Raw genomic sequence first — 18,212 nt, forward strand, 5'->3', positions numbered from 1 at the left:
TCAAAATATTTTATGAACTTTTCTTTCATCACCGCAACAATATTTTCGAAGAGTTTGTTCTTCTCCGCAAAGCTTTTAAAAACACAAGACATATAGTACAATTCTTGCAAAACCCAACAACTAGTAGGGTAATAGACTCCCGATAATTTTGTTGTTGACTTTTTGAACACATCAAGATACTCCAACAAATAACCGACTTGGACCCAAACACTTTCCGGAAACATATCGGCCTCGCGTTCTTCAACAAGATTGTTATGAAAAGCTTGTAAAGTTTGGCGTTGGGCAAAAGCACACTTTAACATATGACAAGTTGAGTTCCAAGGGGTTGGAACGTCCCAATTCGGCCCCAAATACTTTCTTTCAACCGACTTGCAATAGTTCTTATATTCAAGATGTCTTCTTTTACCACTTTTGAAGACATCTTGTAACATAAGTCTAAAGTATTTTAAATCATCACAAATGTGTTCATTGTCAAGACCTATTTGGACAACCAAGTTGATGATATGTGCAACACATCGGACATGAAAAAAATCCCCGAAACAAGGTGGTGAATATTTAATGATAAATTTTTCAGCCGCCTTAGTATTGTTTGAAGCGTTGTCAAACGAAATCGAAAATATTTTATTTCTCAAGTTGTAAGTTGTTATAACTTCATCAAGTAATTCAAACAATTTTTCGGCGGTATGTGGGAACGGGAAGTTTTCAAAAGCGATGGTGCGTTTCATCAATTGCCATGTCACCGGATCAACCCAATGAGCGGTGACACATATGTATGATTCGGGCAACCCGTGTGGTGCCGACCAAACATCGGTAGTTAAACTAACCATGGCTTCTAAAGAATGAAAAGACTCGATTAACTCTTTTTTAGCACACTCCCACAACCTGATACAATGACGTCTTAAGGTAGTACGACTTACATGTGTGTATCTCGGTTGTAGAGTTTCGCGAATCAACGACGTCAACTCCGGGTCATCAAAGTGGTTAAACGGCAAACCTCGTTGAATAACGAACTTTGCCATTCTATCTTGAACTTGAGTCGTGTTGTAACGAAATAGTGTACCATCTTTACCCAAGTCAATTTGACCGGTCGCGCCAATCCCTTTCAACGCCTTGCAATATGGCTTCTCGATGTGCTTTCTCAAAGTAGAGTTGGAATCGTGCTTTAATATTGAACCACATAGTTTGCAACGAGCCTTTTGATAACCTTCGTCATCCACAATCAAATCCCAATTCTTCCATACGTCTTGGTTGTGGTTATGGTTGACTACCGTAACAACCCTTGGGTCCTCCGTAACAGGAACGGGGGCAACAAAAACACTCTTCTTAGCCTTGTTGTTAGTTTTTTTGATGGGTGCCATAATAATATTTAGTTGGATGGTCGGGTAAAGGAACGGGTTTGCTAAAGGAGTAGTATTGTAGTTTGTTTTTGAGTTTGGTGGTGAAACAAGTAATGGAAACAACTTATATATAGGTTTGGCCCAAAACCGGTTCCAACGGCTATATTACCGTTGGAACTGGTTCCAACGGATGATCTATTGTCTTAAAAACCGGTTCCAACGGCTATATTACCGTTGGAACCGGTTCCAACGGCTAATTGGTGTCTAAAAAAATCGGTTCCAACGGCTATATTACCGTTGGAACCGGTTCCAACGGCTAGTTTGACTTTTGTTTGACCCTTCAAAAAAACCCGTCGGAACCGGTTATTCCGGGTACGAACCAAACCGGTTCCAATTAAGAACCGGGTAGGAACCGGTTTGGAACCGGTACTGACATATAAATATTAGAACCGGGTACGATTTTCGGGTACAAAAATACCCAAACCGGGTATTGTTCCAACCGGGTTGGAACTGGAACCGGTTCCGGTTCGGTTCCACCGGTTAGGTTCCAGAACCGGTTTTTTTGTGCACGTCTACCTAGACCTCGTGGATCGTACTTCATTTGTTACGAGGTGTAAAAAACTAGGTTAACATTAGGGACATTGGTTTGGTGTTGTGTTATAACTGTTTGATCATCTTGATTAGTGTCGTCCCAACATAGGATACGCTGTTTTTTTTTGGGTTAGCCCGTCTCGACGACATGCCGTAAGTATAGGTAAGGTGAGAACGTTGGCACTAAGTGAAAACCTAACTTGGCCCATCAAAGCTAATGTATTTTAACTTGTTTAATAAAATGAGGGCCTTAGGCCCTAGGTTGGCCCATCAAAGCTATTGGCCGGTTAATCCTTAAATTCTTTATTATATTTACATATTTTACAAAATAAATAAATTTTGAATAAACAGACTTTTATAAGTGTGATACATATATTTTATAAGTTCTAACATGTAATATAATTTAAAGACTTCTAACAACTCAATAATGATAAAAATAAACTATAAAATCAAACTTCATTTCATCTAAAAATAAATAAAAACTTGATAGACAGGGTAAACAATAAACCAACCGATTAACTTTCAACTAACGATAAAACACGTTACCTTTGAATACAACGAAGCAAAACTAATTATGACCTTAAACTTAAAGCCATTAAAATCCTTCTTGACATATAGCAACAAATAAACGTGTTTTCGTACCTTTGTCTTACGCCATTGCATCATAATCATCAAGCTTGTCATTATACACCATGACTTTTCTCTTAATCTTGGATGTATCAACCCATGTGATAAAATCTTCCATGTTTCTTGTTACTAGAAACGCCGAGTCAGTAATTGTTTCCGGGCCCACACGAACATGTCCTTGTTCTATATATGTCACAGCTTCCTTCAAGTGTTCAGCGAACTTCAACCTTACTAATACCGTTGCAAGCCGTCGCCTAAAACAATCAAAACATTATTATTATTATTATTATTATCACAATGAGATTACTCTATAGAATAGTTACCAAGTTTTGAAGTATTTACAATCAGGTCACTAAAGTTTCATTTTTGTTCTTTTTTTTTTTTGAACGGCCAACTAAGTAACGCCGGGTACCCCGTACGTGGCCCCCATTGGCTAAAGGTAGCCCGAGCCGGCCACTAGTCCGGACGGACGGAGCCCCTAGCGGTCCACTTGTTGAGGGATTCACCGGATAAAACCCGACCCCCACGCCCGCCAAACGGCACGACAGTGAGGAGCCGGTAAAACCGGGTGAGATCAGGATGTCGAACCCTGACAAGCCAGGGTCATCCCTCATATCTCCCATATAAGTTGGTGGTAGTGAAGTTTGATCCCCCTACCTCTCACTTGTAAAGTGAGTGCTATACCATTGAGCCACAACCTATTTTACCTGGATAGCAGGTTAAATAGGTTTTTTTTTATTTTTAAATAGTTTGACATTGCAATATATATTTTTAAAAATTGAGAAAGATAATTTTTAAATTGCAAAAAAAAAATCAGGAAAATTACAAAAAAAAAACTGAAAAATTGCAACACAAATCTTTTTTTCGTGTTGCAATTTTTCAGTTTTGTTTTATTTTTTTTTGCAATTTTTCACAGTTTTAAAATTTTTTTCTCAATTATTACTAATTTTGTCAATTTTTAAAATAATATTTTGCAATGTCAAATTATTTAAAAATTATAAAACGCCTACAAAACCTGCTATCCAGGTAAAATATCTAGGATTAGAACAAAAAAGAAACTTTAGTGACCTAATTGGAACAAAATATTTTATGATTGACCTGAATAAAACAACATCAATTATTATTATTACTATTATTATTATTATTATTATTATTATTATGATTAATTAATAAAAGCAAGATTATTATACGTTTTTATTAAAGATTGCATCTTTCTTACCGACAAAAGGATGAAACTGATAAACGGTCACACAAAGCTAAGCTTTTTTGAGATGGTATCACACCCATGTTGTATCTGCATTATCATAGGTTTAAGGTATGCAATTAGCAAAATAATTTCGAAGCACTTGTAAGGTGTACACGAAACCGAGAAAAACTGAACCGCCAAATAACTGAATCCAGCAAATAAAATGAACCGCCGATTAACCAAATCCAATAAAAACCAAACAAAAATAACCACACCTACTAAAAACTGACGGTATGGTTTTATGTTTTTTTAAAAACCCACTTTTTTAATTTAGTATCGGTTTCGAATCAACCATAAACCAAAAACGAAACCGAAAAAAGAAGATGAGTCCAATATTAAAACTGAACCCAATAAAAAACCACAGTCTGATTTATTTCATTTCAAAAAACTGATTTTTCGTTTCAGTTTAAGCTTACCAGAAGACAAACAGAAAAAAATAATTTAAAATAATATATAATAAATAACTCAAAAACTTTAGGTCCAAATGATAATCAATTAATCATTAACCAACAAACATATTTAACCACAATTCACTAATATTTTTGGCCCAAAAACTGCAAGCCTAAGTGCCTAACTAGTAAAACCAAAATAAAACAAAACCGAACCGACTGTGAAAACCAAAACACGATAAAACCAAAACCATAACAGTTTTCAAAATCCCAAAAACCGAAAGTTCAGATTTTGGTTCGGTCTGAACCGAAAACTACACATCCTATTCAAGGTAACAAATTGAAAGGACATAAGTCAATAACCTATACTTGTTAACTACTAACTTATTACTCACTGGTAAAACCAAAAAAATTAAAACCAACCAAACCCATAAAACCGAAACCGAACAGTTTTCAAAATCCCAAAAACCGAAAGTTCAGATTTTGATTCGGTTCAACCCCAAAACCGACCTGTTCACATCCTAATCAAGGGCAACAAAACTAAACAACACAATTCAATAATCTATACTGCTATAGTGCTATACATGTAAACTCTCAGCTCGTTCAACTCCAACAAAAAAATACGAACAGCCGATTAACCAAATCCAATAAAAAAAGCGAACAGCCGATTAACCATGTCCAATAAGAACCAAACAAAAAATAACCAAAACAATAAAAAATGACAATCTGGTTTTATGTTTTTCAAAACCCCACTTTCTATTTGGTTTCAGTTTTGCATCCATCAAAAATCGAAAAAAAAAAAAGACGAATCCAATAAAAAAACTGAACAGCCGAAAGTCCAAAACAGAACCCAATAAAAAAGCCAACAGTTTGATTTTATTTTGTTTCGAAAAAACTGATTTTTCGTTTCAGTTTAGGCTTTTACCAAAAACCAAACAGAAAAAAACTAAATTTAAACAATATATAATAATAATAATAATAATAATAATAATAATAATAATAATAAACAAGCTACTATTACTATAGTGAGAATGCTACGTTGGATGTGTGGGCACACAAGGCTAGACCGAATAAGAAACGTTGTGTTTCGCGAGAGATTAGGGGTGGCGAACATAGCAGACAAGATAAGAGAGTGGAGATTGAGATGGTTTGGACATGTAAAGAGAAGACAGACGACGAATCCTGTTAGATCCGTAGAAAACATTACTATAGAGGGGAGGAGGGGTAGAGGACGACCGAAATTGACTTGGGATGAGAGGATTAGGCATGATTTGATAGACCTAAACCTCTCCGAGGACATGGTTGAGGATAGGAATTCGTGGAGAAGTAGAATTAAAGTTAAGGATTTTTAGAAAGAATTGAATACCTTAGGGCTTAGACTTAACTTATTTAGGTTACATACCATAATGGTATTTCCCTTACTTATAGTATTATTATTATTATAATTATTATTAGCTTTTATATAGCTGTTAAACTGTGATCTTATTATTAATATTATTAATATTATTATAATTAGTAGTAGTTTTTATATAACTGTTAAACTTTGATTTCCTTTATTTTGCTTCATTCACCTTAGAGCCGAGGGTCTCTCTGGAAGCCACCTCTTTATTCCTTTGGATAGAGGTACGGTGTGCCTACATCCCACCCTCCCCAGACCCTACTTATAGCTTTGCTGTCGGTGGGATTTTACTGGGCATGATTGATTGATTGATTGAAACAAGCTACTATTATTTTGGCTATATTGGCCCGAAATTTGTAAGCCTAACTATTAAAACCGAAAAAAAACAGGAACCCTAACCGAACCCATTGTGAAAACCAAAACCGTACAGTTTTTTTTTTAATACCAAAAAACCGCAAGTTCAGATTTTGGTTCTGTTTGATCCAAAAACAGACCCGTCCACATCCTAATCAAGGGAACCTAAACTAAGCAACACAACTCAATAATCTGTAGACTACTCATTCAATTTGTAACAAATTAACAAACTCACAGCTTCTCAAGAAGTGCATCGGTCATCTCGATCCGATACGGGTCTGTCGGTTCCATCTGCTTCAATATATTAACCAGCTTCTGCGCCATTCTACACAAACCCGAGTACCTAATTCAATCAAACCACACACATATTAATTAACAACAACAACAACAACAATAATAATAATAATAATAATAATAATAATAATAATAATAACAAGCATGAATTAACAAATTAACAAAACCCAACAAGTAAATAATAATAATAATAATAATAATAAGTATGAATTAAGAAAACCCAACAAGTAAATTATGTAATTAGAAGATAAAGAGTGTTACTTTTTGTAATCATCACGGCCGGTAACATGGTAGCGGTGCATGACATGAGCTTCACGGTGGCCGCCTTCGCGTTTCCATTCCAAAAAGTTTACTTTTTTCAAAAGCTTCTTCTCATGAAACTTAAGCTTCCTCATATTCAATTCAATTGTTGCAGCAAAACAAAAACCCTGAAATTGATTTGATTTGATTGATTTAGGGTTTTAGTTTGGAATTGGGATTTGAATTGGGCTGGGCCTAATATAAGTACACGTGGGTGTGGGCCTAAAATCAAGGTTTGCAATGAGTTATTTGATTTAGTAACTGATGATAAAAGCAGAGGTGAAAAAAAAAAGAACCTGGAACCGGACCTAATAAAAATATCCGGAACCGGATTTTTTTATATTCAGGTTTTTAATACCCGAACCCATACCCAACCCTACCCGTCGGGTACGAATATGGTATGCATTTCAGTATCAAAACACGTACCCGGAATCGGACCCGATTTGTACCCCGATAATACCCGAAAACCCGAACCGATTCCTTACCCGAACTGGGTTTTTCAAATACCCAATATAAACCCGATATTACCCAGAAAAATAATCCTAAAAAGTGCAACCCCTTAAAAATCCGATATATATCCAAAAATACCCGAAAAAATGCCAGTAAAAACCCGGAAATAGGGTATTCAAATACCCGGTTTTAGAATACCCGATTTTATACCCGGCCCAAACCTGATACATAGGATATGGTTTTTAGAGACAATACCTGGACCCAGATATTGCCAATACCCGATTTTTCAATACTCGGTCATACCCGAACCCGGGTATTTGAAAACCCCGATTTGTGCACCTCTAGATAAAAGTGCACAAAAAAAACCCAAACTTGTAACCCGACCTGAAAAAAACTGGAACAAGGTTTTTTAATACAAGAGATTGTATCTGACCCTACTCATCGGGTATGCATTTTAGTACCAAAACCCGTAACCAGAACCGGACCGGATTTGTATTCAGTAATACCCGAAACCGGAACTGGGTTTTGCAGATACCCGATAAATACAATAAAATACCCTAAGAAAAATACAGCCCATAAAAAACTCATATAAATATCCAAAAATACCAAAAAAAAAAAACCTAAAAGTAAAGTTATTGTATTTGATGCAAATACAATAAGCGATATTCTAAAAATAGTTACGGCTACATCCCAAACTAAATAATCAAATAAGAATTCGGATTGATGCCTTCTTCTGTTTTGTCATCTTAATCCAAACATTTACGGGCGAGTTGTAGATTTACAACCCAATGTTAATAGTTATTAGATTTGGAAAAAATCAGCTAAAAAATTTAAATTGTAATAAACATTTTATAAACGGGAACCCGTATATTTTCGCACTCTATTTTTAAATTACATATCTTTTGAAACTATGAGACTCGACCTCACACTTATTTGATGAAATTTTTATCCAACTTTTTTTAACCTATAAGCAAGAACCCTTTGTTCAAGTTTTTATTATAATGCCAAATGCACCGGTGTTAATTATAGACATTGATTTGATATGTAAACTCAGTTTAGTGATTAGCATTTAGGGGAAAAAAACATTTAACTTAGGATAAAAATCTATAACAATCTAAAAAGATTATAATTAAATATTTTTGTGTATGATAACTATTTTTTTTTTCAAATATAATAAATAATGATTTGAGTTGGGATAAATGATAGGTAACTGTGAGTCTGTACCCAATCAATGCACCATCATCAAGTCCCCCTGCCACCGCCGGTGCCACCACCACCGGTAATCCTCAAGAAACACCTTTATTATATTATTTTATATATATATATTTTAATTCAAAATACATGCTTAAAGATTACACAAAAGGAATTAAAATCATATGCATTTTAGAATATTTAGCTGATAAGATACTTTTAATAAATAATTCATATGATTAGCATAAACTTTATTACTTTCAAATATTAACTTTTTGTCATGAAAGATTAAATAATGTAATATTAATATTATAATATTAAAAAAAACTTTCTAATATCATTTGGTTATTTTATATAGGCATATCTTAATCTTAAATAACGAAACATTTAAAAGCACTCGGGTTGTTTTCTACTTACTTTCAAGTCACAAGATTGATTTATTTGTAAATGAATGATTCTCATGCATTTGATTCGAATTCACGGGTATGAGTTTCACTAAATCCAGATAGCCTTTAAATGGGTTATAACATCTCATGAAATTGAAAATTAATCCCATCAATTATTTGATACAAAAATTATATAAAATAGAAAAAAATATTATAAAAAACATTTTTATAGTAAAAAAATAAGCGGATCATGGGTCTCACCAAACTCATATGACTTTTAAATCGGGTTATAATATCTCATTTATTTATGAAACTTTTTATTATAAGAAACGGATAACGTAAAACAAACCCCGTAATATGGTGGTGGTGGAGGGGGGGGGGGGGAATAGAAGCTAGCAAACATATTTCTAAGTCCATGAAGCCATGAAGGTAATTACTGGAATTTGTAATTCGAATAATAGATATTTTTAGCTTGACAAAAATAGTCACGGGACATTTGGAATATTGTAACTTCTGAAATAGATAAGTATTTGGTATGACAGGTTGTTGTAGTCTATACAACAATAACTCACTGAGACTTTAATTTTGTTACTGTTATTATTGGTTAAATATATAACAGAAAGTCTTGATAATAAAAAAATATATACAAATGTTGATATATATCATATATAAACGATTTGATAAAAGATATAGATGTGTTTGTGGGAGAAAAACAAAAACTTAAATAGCGGATAGAAAGTTCATGTAATATAAAAAAGTACTATTATTAGACTAAGGGGTGTGGGGGCTCCAGCAGAGTCAAGAACCAATAATATTATTACGTGTGGCAGAGAGAGAAACTGGATAACGGGGGTGTTGGAGCCCCTGGCCCCTGGTGTGGGTAGCGCCCCTCTAGCGGCCATATTAAAGCCCCACATCCTCTCTCTTCTCCCGCTACCATGCTCACGGGTGGTGTTTGCGCCTCGGTAGCGCCCCCTCTAGCGCCCATTTGGTGTGGTATTAGCGCCTGGGGGCGCGAGCGGAGGGGCTCTAGCGCCCCCTTTGAAGCCCCCACATCCCTCAGTCTTATGATCACAATGTGTAATTATTTTTTATATTATTATAACTTTTCTAGAGAAAATTTTAGAGATGCAAATAAATTATTTTCAATTTACAATCACCTTTTCTTAAACTAATTTGATTTTTAGCAAAATATTTATTAAAGAATGTGATATAACTTAAAAAAAACAATTGAAGATATGATGTTTTGAGTGGATATCAACTAAATCACTTTATATTTACTTCCAACCCTTTGAAAAATAATTTGCTTTTTACTAATTCCTATCTATAAGACTAGATTACAACTTATCTATCAAAGATGGTAGAGATCATGAAGTTTCACCCTATTTTCTTTCTGGTAATTAGTAGGGATAAATTATAACTCTTCATAGTTATAAAGAGACAATTACACACGACTTTTATTAAGTGTTTCAATCATGTCAATTTTTTTATAAGTGTTAAATCGTTATAGAAGTAATTGATATAAATAGAAAGTGTGTAATTTTGGTTGTTATTTACTAATTAAATTTTGCTTAATTTAAGCAATTATGAAATCTGGTTACTAGTAACTAGAATTCATACACATGTCCTATATAAATCATATAATTATTGTTTATAAATGTCACATAACAAAAGTATCATAAAACTGAAAAACCTGATTAAAGTTTTGTTCCTTTAAAAGAAACTCTTTTAGTAGTAATATTAAATTGATCAACATTTTTATAGTGACTGAAAAACATTTACGAAATTTGGTTAGCAAAGTGTGTCATATGTCATTTCAATTCATTTATAGAATATACAAAAATAGACAAACATTTATTAAAGAACACCATCCTCAATAATTCTATTCTTGCATAAATCAAAAGAATATTTTCCTTATTAGTTAATACCAGAAAGCCATAACAAAATCATGAATTACCAAATAGACAAAACACATAATATTTTTGTTTGTTTTAACACGAAACACCCGAACACAAAACGTGGTGACTCGGCTCACCCAACCTGAAGAAAACTCACAAATAAGCTTCACTCAGAACAAAATACTGTAAGTGAAATTTAAACCTGCAATTTTTCATCGGAACAAAACACATAATAATAATAATAATAACCAAACTTAATATAATTTATCTCACCGCATTGGCATGCCTTCGGCGAATGTTCAGCGACGTTGGCCTTAGGTGAGCGTTTTTCCAAGATCGAAAGACGAATGTATCCCGATGTGATGATTTTAGCCAGTTAGAGGTGGGAAAATATATCCGGTTAACCGGCTGACCCGAAAATTGAATCGAAACCGAACCGGTTTGGAACCGATTGAAACCGTAGGTATATAAACAGTTTGTAATTTTCTCCACCAAAACCGGTTCCAAACTGGTTAATCAAACTAAAACCGATCAAAACTTGAACCAAAACCGATCGCAACCGGGACAATAAACCATTTTCAACCCAAACCGAAACCAATCATAAATCGGTTGTGATTTTTTTTGACATAACCGAACCAGTTTCAACTTTCAACCCAGATTGGTTTATACACATCAATAGTCAGTAGCTCATTTAAAAACTCGTCGTTCCATTAAAAAAAGTAATAATAATAATAATAAAAACCAAAACCTAATAATATAATATCAAATCTTGGAAAAGTTCAACCTCCAAATCCAAGTATTTCTGCAGTAAAAAAGAGTAAGAAAAAGGCAATAATCTGCTCCGTAATTACAGGCACAATTACACCATCACCAAATTCAGTTTCTACTCGTTTTCCAACAAATTAACAACACATTACAAAACCCCCAAATTCTCATCCCACCAATTACTCATTACTCAATCCCAAAACCCACATTCATCATTTCAAGATTCTTAACACCCATTTCTTGATTCCTTCAAAAAATCACTTTTTCATCAAAAAGATTACATCTTTCACACATTCATCAAATACCCATTTGTTCATTTCTGTTTTTACACAAAACCCACATTTGATTCATCATTTCAAGATTCACAACACCCATTTCTTGATTCCTTCAAAAAACCAGTGTTTGATCAAAATTAGACCCCAAGATTGCATCTTTCACATAATAATCAAATACCCACATCACCAAATCCAATACCCATTTGTTAATTTGTGTTTCAACACTCACAAAACCCACATTGATCAATTCAAGATTCATAAAAAAAATGAGTTTTTGATCAAAATTAGACCCCAAGATTGAACCTTTCACACAATTATCAAATACCCATTTGTTAATTTGTGTTTTTACACAAAACCCACATTTGATTGATCAATTCAAGATTCATAACACATTAACACCCATTTCTTGATTCTTTCAAAAAATGAGTTTTTGATGAAATAATCAAATACCCACATCACCAAATCCAATACCCATTTGTTAATTTGTGTTTTGAAAACAATTGGATCATATGTTGTTGAGTAGTTGAGAACAGAGGAGTAGTTGGATTTTGAATAATATGGGTGGTGGAGATAAGTCTAATAGTAGTAGTAGTAGTAGTTTGAATGTGTTGTCACAAGCTAGAATGATATTGTGGATGACTAGAGGGATGACAACTTTGTTGCTGTGGATCTGTGTTGTGCAGTTATTGACAATTGGTGAGATTTGGGGTCCTAGATTGTTGAAAACTTGGCCTTCTTGTTATTCATCTCAACAGATTAGTAATAATAATAATATTAATAATATTCATTCTGCTTCTGCTTCTTCAAATTCTTTCTTGGAAAACAAAGTTTATCTTCCACCTAAGAGTAAGTTACTGAATTATGATTGTTTGCTTATTTGGTTGTTAGTTGATGCTTGCTGCAAGTCTTTGAATAATTTAAGCCTTTTAGATTTGAAATTTTACTGTTATTGAATATTATTTTTGTGTGTGTTAAGTTTCAAGATTTTTGGTTTCTTGATTTATTTTTTTTTTGTGTAAATTTTTTTGGAAACCAAAGTTTATTTTCCACCCTAGAGTAAGTTATTGAATTCTGAGTGTTTGCTTATTTGGTTGTGAATTGGTGTTTGCAGTAAGTCACTGAATAGTTCAAGCCTTTTAGATTTTTGATTTATTTTATTTATTTATTTTTGTGTAAAGTTTCAAGATTTTTTGTTTTTTTTAATGAATTTGTGTTAAGTTTCATGAATTTTGGATTCTAGAATAATTTTTTTTTACTGTTATTGAATGAATTTTTTGTGTTAAGTTTCATGATTTTCTGATGTTTGCAGCTAGTCATTGAATAATTCAAACCTTTTAGATTCGGAGTTTTACTGTTATTGAATGATTTTTTTTGTGTTAAGTTTCAAGTTTTTTGGTTTCTCGAATGATTTTTTTAGTCAAGTTTAAAGTTTTTTTTAATGATTTTTGTGTTAAGTTTCAAGATTTTCGGTTTCTTGAATGATTTTTAGTGTGAAGTTTCAAGATTTTTGGTTTCTTGTATTAAATTCTGTGTTAAGCTTCAAGCTTTTTAGTTTCTTGAATGATTATTTTTTGTGTCAAATTTCAAGATTTTCGGTTTCTCTAGTAATCTTTTTTGTGTATTTGTATAAATTTATGGTTTAATTTATAATTTAGAGTTTTGCAAATCTTTAATTTAGTTCTGTTTATTGCAGGGGCTTACAAGAACAATGGTTATCTAATGGTTTCTTGCAACGGAGGACTAAATCAAATGCGAGGAGCCGTAAGTTTATTATTTAATCCGTTTTAATTACAAATGATCAACTTGCTAATTTGTTATTGGATATGCAGATCTGTGACATGGTTGCAGTTGCTAGATACTTAAATGTCACACTTATTGTTCCCGAATTGGATAAATCATCATTTTGGGCCGATCCTAGGTACGTTGACCATTTCCACTAGTCAAACTAGCTAATAATTAGTAATTACATAAATTCTGACACAAGATTTTGAATTTATAATCTCCAGTGACTTTGAAGACATCTTTGACGTTGATCATTTCATTAGATCGTTGAGGGACGAGGTTCGGATATTAAAAGAGCTTCCACCGAGGCTTAAAAGACGAGTCGAACGTGGAAATTTACGCTCATTAGCACCGATTAGTTGGTCTGACATTTCTTATTATCATAATCAGGTTTACTTTTTTAGTTTTTTTTTTCTCGTAATCATGTTAAGTTTGACTTTTCGACACGAACAATGATTCTAACGTGCCGAATTATTAACGGTCCGCAGATTCTTCCACTTATCCAAAGATTTAAAGTTGTACATTTAAATAGAACTGATGCTCGACTTGCAAACAACGGTCTCCCTCTAGAGATACAAAAGCTTCGTTGTCGGGTCAATTTTAGTGGCTTGAAAATCACTCCACAGATTGAGGAATTAGGTGAAAAAGTTGTGAAGATTCTTAGGAAAAAAGGGCCTTTTTTAGTTCTTCATCTAAGATATGAAATGGATATGTTGGCGTTCTCGGGCTGCACGCAAGGGTGCAATAGTGAAGAAGTTGAAGAATTGACAAGAATGAGGTGAGTTCTTAAACATGGTTTGATTTTTATTTTTATAAATCAAATGGGTCAGTTTTAATGAGGTGATTTTGAAACAAGATTCGATTTTTATTATTTTATTTCGACCCGTTTTTATAAAAATTATTCTTCAAATGGGTCACTTTTAATGAGGTGAGTTTTGAAAAAAGATTCGATTTTTATTTTGACCCGTTTGGTATTTTTGATTATTTCTCAAATGGGTCACTTTTAATGAAGTGATTCTGAAACAAGATTCGATTTTAGTTCGACACGTTTGTATTTTTGATTATTCCTCAAACGGGTCACTTTTAATGAGGTGAGTTTTGAAAAAAGATTTGATTTTTATTTTGACCCGTTTTGCATTTTTGATTATTTCTCAAATGGGTCACTTTTAATGAAGTGATTTTGAAACAAGATTCGATTTTCGTTCGACAAGTGTTGTAATTTTTTATTATTCCTCAAACGGGTCACTTTTAAATGAAGTGATTTTTTGTTACAAGATTCGATTTTTTTTTCAACCAGTTTTTTTATTTTATTATTAATCAAACTGCTCGTTTTTGAATTGTTAGATATGCTTATACATGGTGGAAAGAGAAAGAAATCAACTCTGATTTCAAGAGAAAAGAAGGGTTGTGTCCAATGACACCAGAAGAAATCGCTTTGATATTACGTGCGTTAAGAATCGATCGAAATATTCAAATTTATATTGCTGCGGGTGAAATTTACGGTGGTGAAAGACGAATGGCGAGTTTAGCTGCTGAGTTCCCAAATCTGGTTCATAAGACCGATTATCTAATGACAACTAAAATTACCAATTTACCCCTATAATGTTTTAAACATATGTAAGCTAACGGTTATTACGAACAGGTGAGAAAGGAGACGTTGTTGGACCCATTGGAGCTCGGGTTCTTTCAAAACCATTCGTCGCAAATGGCTGCACTCGATTATCTTGTTTCTTTAGAAAGCGATATCTTTGTTCCAACGTATGATGGAAACATGGCTCGAGTCGTTGAGGGTCATCGAAGGTATTACATTAATATATATCGTGTCATTCACTTGTGAACGGGCCAACCAAGTAGTAAGTGGTCAAAGTCTCAAACCCAGCCCGGCCCGTTTCAACCCAAACTCGTAATAACAGATTGGTTATTTAAGGAAATGGAGAAAAAATGTTTATGGGACAAACCGGCCCGACCCGTTTTGACAGTTGACACATATTTTGAATAAAAACAGCATTTTTAATCATAATATGGAGAAAAATTGTATTCGGGTCAACCCAATCTGGCCCGGCCCGTTTTGACAGCTGACACATATTTTGAATAAAAAACAGCATTTTTAATCATAATACCACATTATTTATTTAAAAAATGGAGAAAAAATGTATTCGGGTCAACCCAATCTGGCGCGGCCCGTTTTTACAGTTGACACGTATTTTGAAAAAAAACAGTATTTTTAATCATAATACCACATTAGTTATTTAAAATGGAGAAAAAATGTATTCGGGTCAACCCAATCTGGCCTGGCCCGTTATAACAAAATCTAATTTTTTATTTCATAATTGTACCAGATACTTGGGGTACAAGAAGACCATCCGGCTTGACCGAAAAGTCTTGGTTGACTTAATAGACAGATACAGTGAAGGGTCGCTGAACTGGGAGGACTTTTCAAACACGGTCAAAGAAGTTCACGCGGACCGAATGGGTCGCCCGGCCCGACGTGTGATGATTTCGGATAGACCGAAGGAAGAAGAGTATTTCTACGCTAACCCGTACGAGTGTTTGGATTCTTGAAAAGATTGACTTGATTCTTTGACTGATAGTTGGGAGATTATGTTTGGTTGTATGTATACTTCACATAGTATACATTTTGTTTCTAGCTTTAATAGTTAATACTTAATAGTTAATACCAACTTTCATATCATCTTTTATTCTCATTTTGGATTGTTAAAAAAAACAATGTTTTTGTGACCGGACTGGTTATGGAACTAGACCGTCTTATGGATTTACCGACTGGGTTGGATCGGTTTTTAAAAATGGATGTTGTCATAAGTTATCCGAAAATTAAAAAGATATAACTAACTTAAACAAAATATGAAACTTTACTTTTTATGGCATCGAACCTGAAACAGTAAATGAATAAAAAAGAGAGTGAAATGTGATTTTCGTTCATATGGTTTGTCCAAATTTGTGGTTAAGTTCAGTAGTTTCAAATTTGCGATTTAGTCCCTGTGGTTTCATTTCACTTGCTGTTAACCGATCCCACTAACCCCATTAAGTCTGCTCGTTAAACACATCATTGTGCCTCAGTTTTGTCCTTTTTCTCCCCAAATAAACCCCAACAGTAATCCGCAAGCCCTCTCACGAGAGGGTTGGGGTGTATTTGGGGAAGAAAAAAAGGACAAAACTGCCTCTCGCGTGAGAGTCACACTGATGGGTTTAACGGCTATACTTAACGGGGTTAGTGGGATCGGGTTTGATTGCAAGTGAAACGAAACACTGAGACGAAAATTGCAAATTTGAAAACTATTGGACTGAAATTGCTGATTTGGACAAACCACAGGGACGAAAACCGCAGTTTACTCGAAAAAAATTAATTTTGAAAATCCGGTTTAACCATGATTTCTGCCCTTGCTCATTGTAACCGGCCGGCCCAAACAAAAGCGGCTGTGTAGGTGATTGGTCCGATTATGAAAACTTTAAAACAAGCAAAACAATGTAGTAATATTTAATTTTGCTTTTAAATGTTTTATACTTACTAAACACAAGTATATAAAATGAATAACTTCAAACACAATTTTATACAAAAATAACATGTTTGATCCATATTTTAGGAAGGATAACTTTGAAATTATGAAATATGTATCATGTATTATTGATTATTGTACACATAAATTCATGAAAGCTTGATCCAAGAAATCCTAATGTGTTGAATGATCCAAGAAAAAGACCTTTTTGGGTCTTATTCAACAACATAAACTTTAAAAAGAGTCAATCACCCTTAAAATATGATATTCATTGGATGCATGAATTTAAAGAATTTAATATTATAGTCACTAACAAGTGAATAGAATATTGTGCAGACAAAGCACGTTTAATTAGGATACAAGTTACCATAGATGGTATAAGGCTTGCTAAATTTCAATTATACTGCATTTGATAAATTATTTTTAATAAAATGATAATTATATTATTGTATATTTTTTTGTAGCATTCTTTATTTTCATATACAGTAAACTGATTTGTTAAATCTACCCAAAGTTACTTTTAACCTTTCTTTTTTGCATTTAGTTTTAACTTTCACCAAAGTGCAATGGGCCTATTGGCTATCGCCTATCAGTACAAGTACAACGATGTTTGACAAGACTTTGTTTTTTTAAGTCGCGAGGTTTCACGTTTTGTGTTTGTGAAAATGATGTAATATATGAATAGAGTCAGAGGCGGTATTGCGGTATGAATTAGCGTTTTTAAAAGAAAAAAATGTTTTACTTTCAAAGTTTTCAATTGAAACTTTGTGATATAGATTATTTATCAAACTTTTCAAAATGTGTGTTTTTATAACCACTTTGGTAAATAGGTGGATTTTGTGCTAATCTTGTCAATATTTGTTCATAGCTTTTATGAAATTGTATGCTTATATGTAACATGGTGGTTGTAAAAAGGGATGGGATGAGCACCGTATCGGCATCGTATAAAAATATCAAATACTGAAAATGAGCGGGCATGTAAAATGAATACCATACTTATTTTATTGGTTCAGTAACAACATAATTGAAAATTCCGTAAAATATTGAAATCGTATGGTATAGATACCAAAAACATGCAAAACAAATACCAGTTCTAGTGCCGATTGTGCTCCATCGGTCTATTTTGTACCATGTATTTATGTATACCATGGAAAGAGAATTAAGCTGGTGGCTGTGTAGGGCGTTAAAACTTAGGTTAAAGTGTCACGTCACGTCGCTGTCAAGTAAGCGGTGGGTAATTGGGCGTCAATGATTGGGAAGATCGGTGGAGACGGTGGCACTGGCGGTCAAAATAACAGTGTTCGGGACGGTTTGGTAGACTAGAAGTTAGTGGCGGTGGCGGGATGACAGTAGTTGAGATGTGTTAAGATATTTTATCAAAATCCGACCCAGACCGTGAGCACCCCTAAGAAG

At 33.7% G+C, this 18,212-nt stretch overlaps 2 protein-coding genes across 2 annotated transcripts; one reads left to right on the forward strand and one right to left on the reverse strand.

Annotated features, from left to right (window-relative positions):
* Nucleotides 1–2,431: 2,431 nt before the first annotated feature.
* LOC143532049 (uncharacterized) lies at nt 2,432–6,640 on the reverse strand. The gene is made up of 4 exons (XM_077027203.1): nt 6,499–6,640; nt 6,179–6,286; nt 3,775–3,849; nt 2,432–2,809 (listed from the first exon to the last, which is right to left on the reverse strand). Exons 1-4 carry the CDS (start codon nt 6,630–6,632, stop codon nt 2,578–2,580), a joined length of 549 nt encoding a protein of 182 aa, XP_076883318.1. The 5' UTR covers nt 6,633–6,640; the 3' UTR covers nt 2,432–2,577.
* A 4,566-nt stretch (nt 6,641–11,206) lies between these two features.
* LOC143532090 (rhamnogalacturonan I rhamnosyltransferase 1-like) lies at nt 11,207–15,931 on the forward strand. The gene is made up of 8 exons (XM_077027240.1): nt 11,207–12,348; nt 13,196–13,263; nt 13,332–13,420; nt 13,509–13,674; nt 13,773–14,062; nt 14,629–14,833; nt 14,927–15,084; nt 15,624–15,931. The coding sequence occupies exons 1-8, from the start codon at nt 12,060–12,062 to the stop codon at nt 15,844–15,846; spliced, it is 1,488 nt and encodes a 495-aa protein (XP_076883355.1). The 5' UTR covers nt 11,207–12,059; the 3' UTR covers nt 15,847–15,931.
* Nucleotides 15,932–18,212: the final 2,281 nt, after the last annotated feature.

The sequence above is a fragment of the Bidens hawaiensis genome, unplaced genomic scaffold (genome assembly GCF_021521415.1).
Source record: "Bidens hawaiensis isolate Kalapana, Puna unplaced genomic scaffold, B.hawaiensis_p1.1 tig00009343_1, whole genome shotgun sequence".
In the NCBI taxonomy this organism is placed as follows: domain Eukaryota; kingdom Viridiplantae; phylum Streptophyta; class Magnoliopsida; order Asterales; family Asteraceae; genus Bidens; species Bidens hawaiensis.

Coding starts and splice junctions, on each gene's coding strand:
- LOC143532049 (XM_077027203.1), bottom strand. CDS start 6,632: ATGAGGAAGCTTAAGTTTCATGAGAAGAAGCTTTTGAAAAAAGTAAAC. Junction 3,850..6,178: donor GATGCACTTCTTGAGAAGCT/GTGAGTTTGTTA, acceptor ATGATAATGCAG/ATACAACATGGGTGTGATAC. Junction 2,810..3,774: donor TCAGTTTCATCCTTTTGTCG/GTAAGAAAGATG, acceptor TGATTGTTTTAG/GCGACGGCTTGCAACGGTAT.
- LOC143532090 (XM_077027240.1), top strand. CDS start 12,060: ATGGGTGGTGGAGATAAGTCTAATAGTAGTAGTAGTAGTAGTTTGAAT. Junction 13,675..13,772: donor TTTCTTATTATCATAATCAG/GTTTACTTTTTT, acceptor AACGGTCCGCAG/ATTCTTCCACTTATCCAAAG. Junction 14,063..14,628: donor GAAGAATTGACAAGAATGAG/GTGAGTTCTTAA, acceptor TTGAATTGTTAG/ATATGCTTATACATGGTGGA.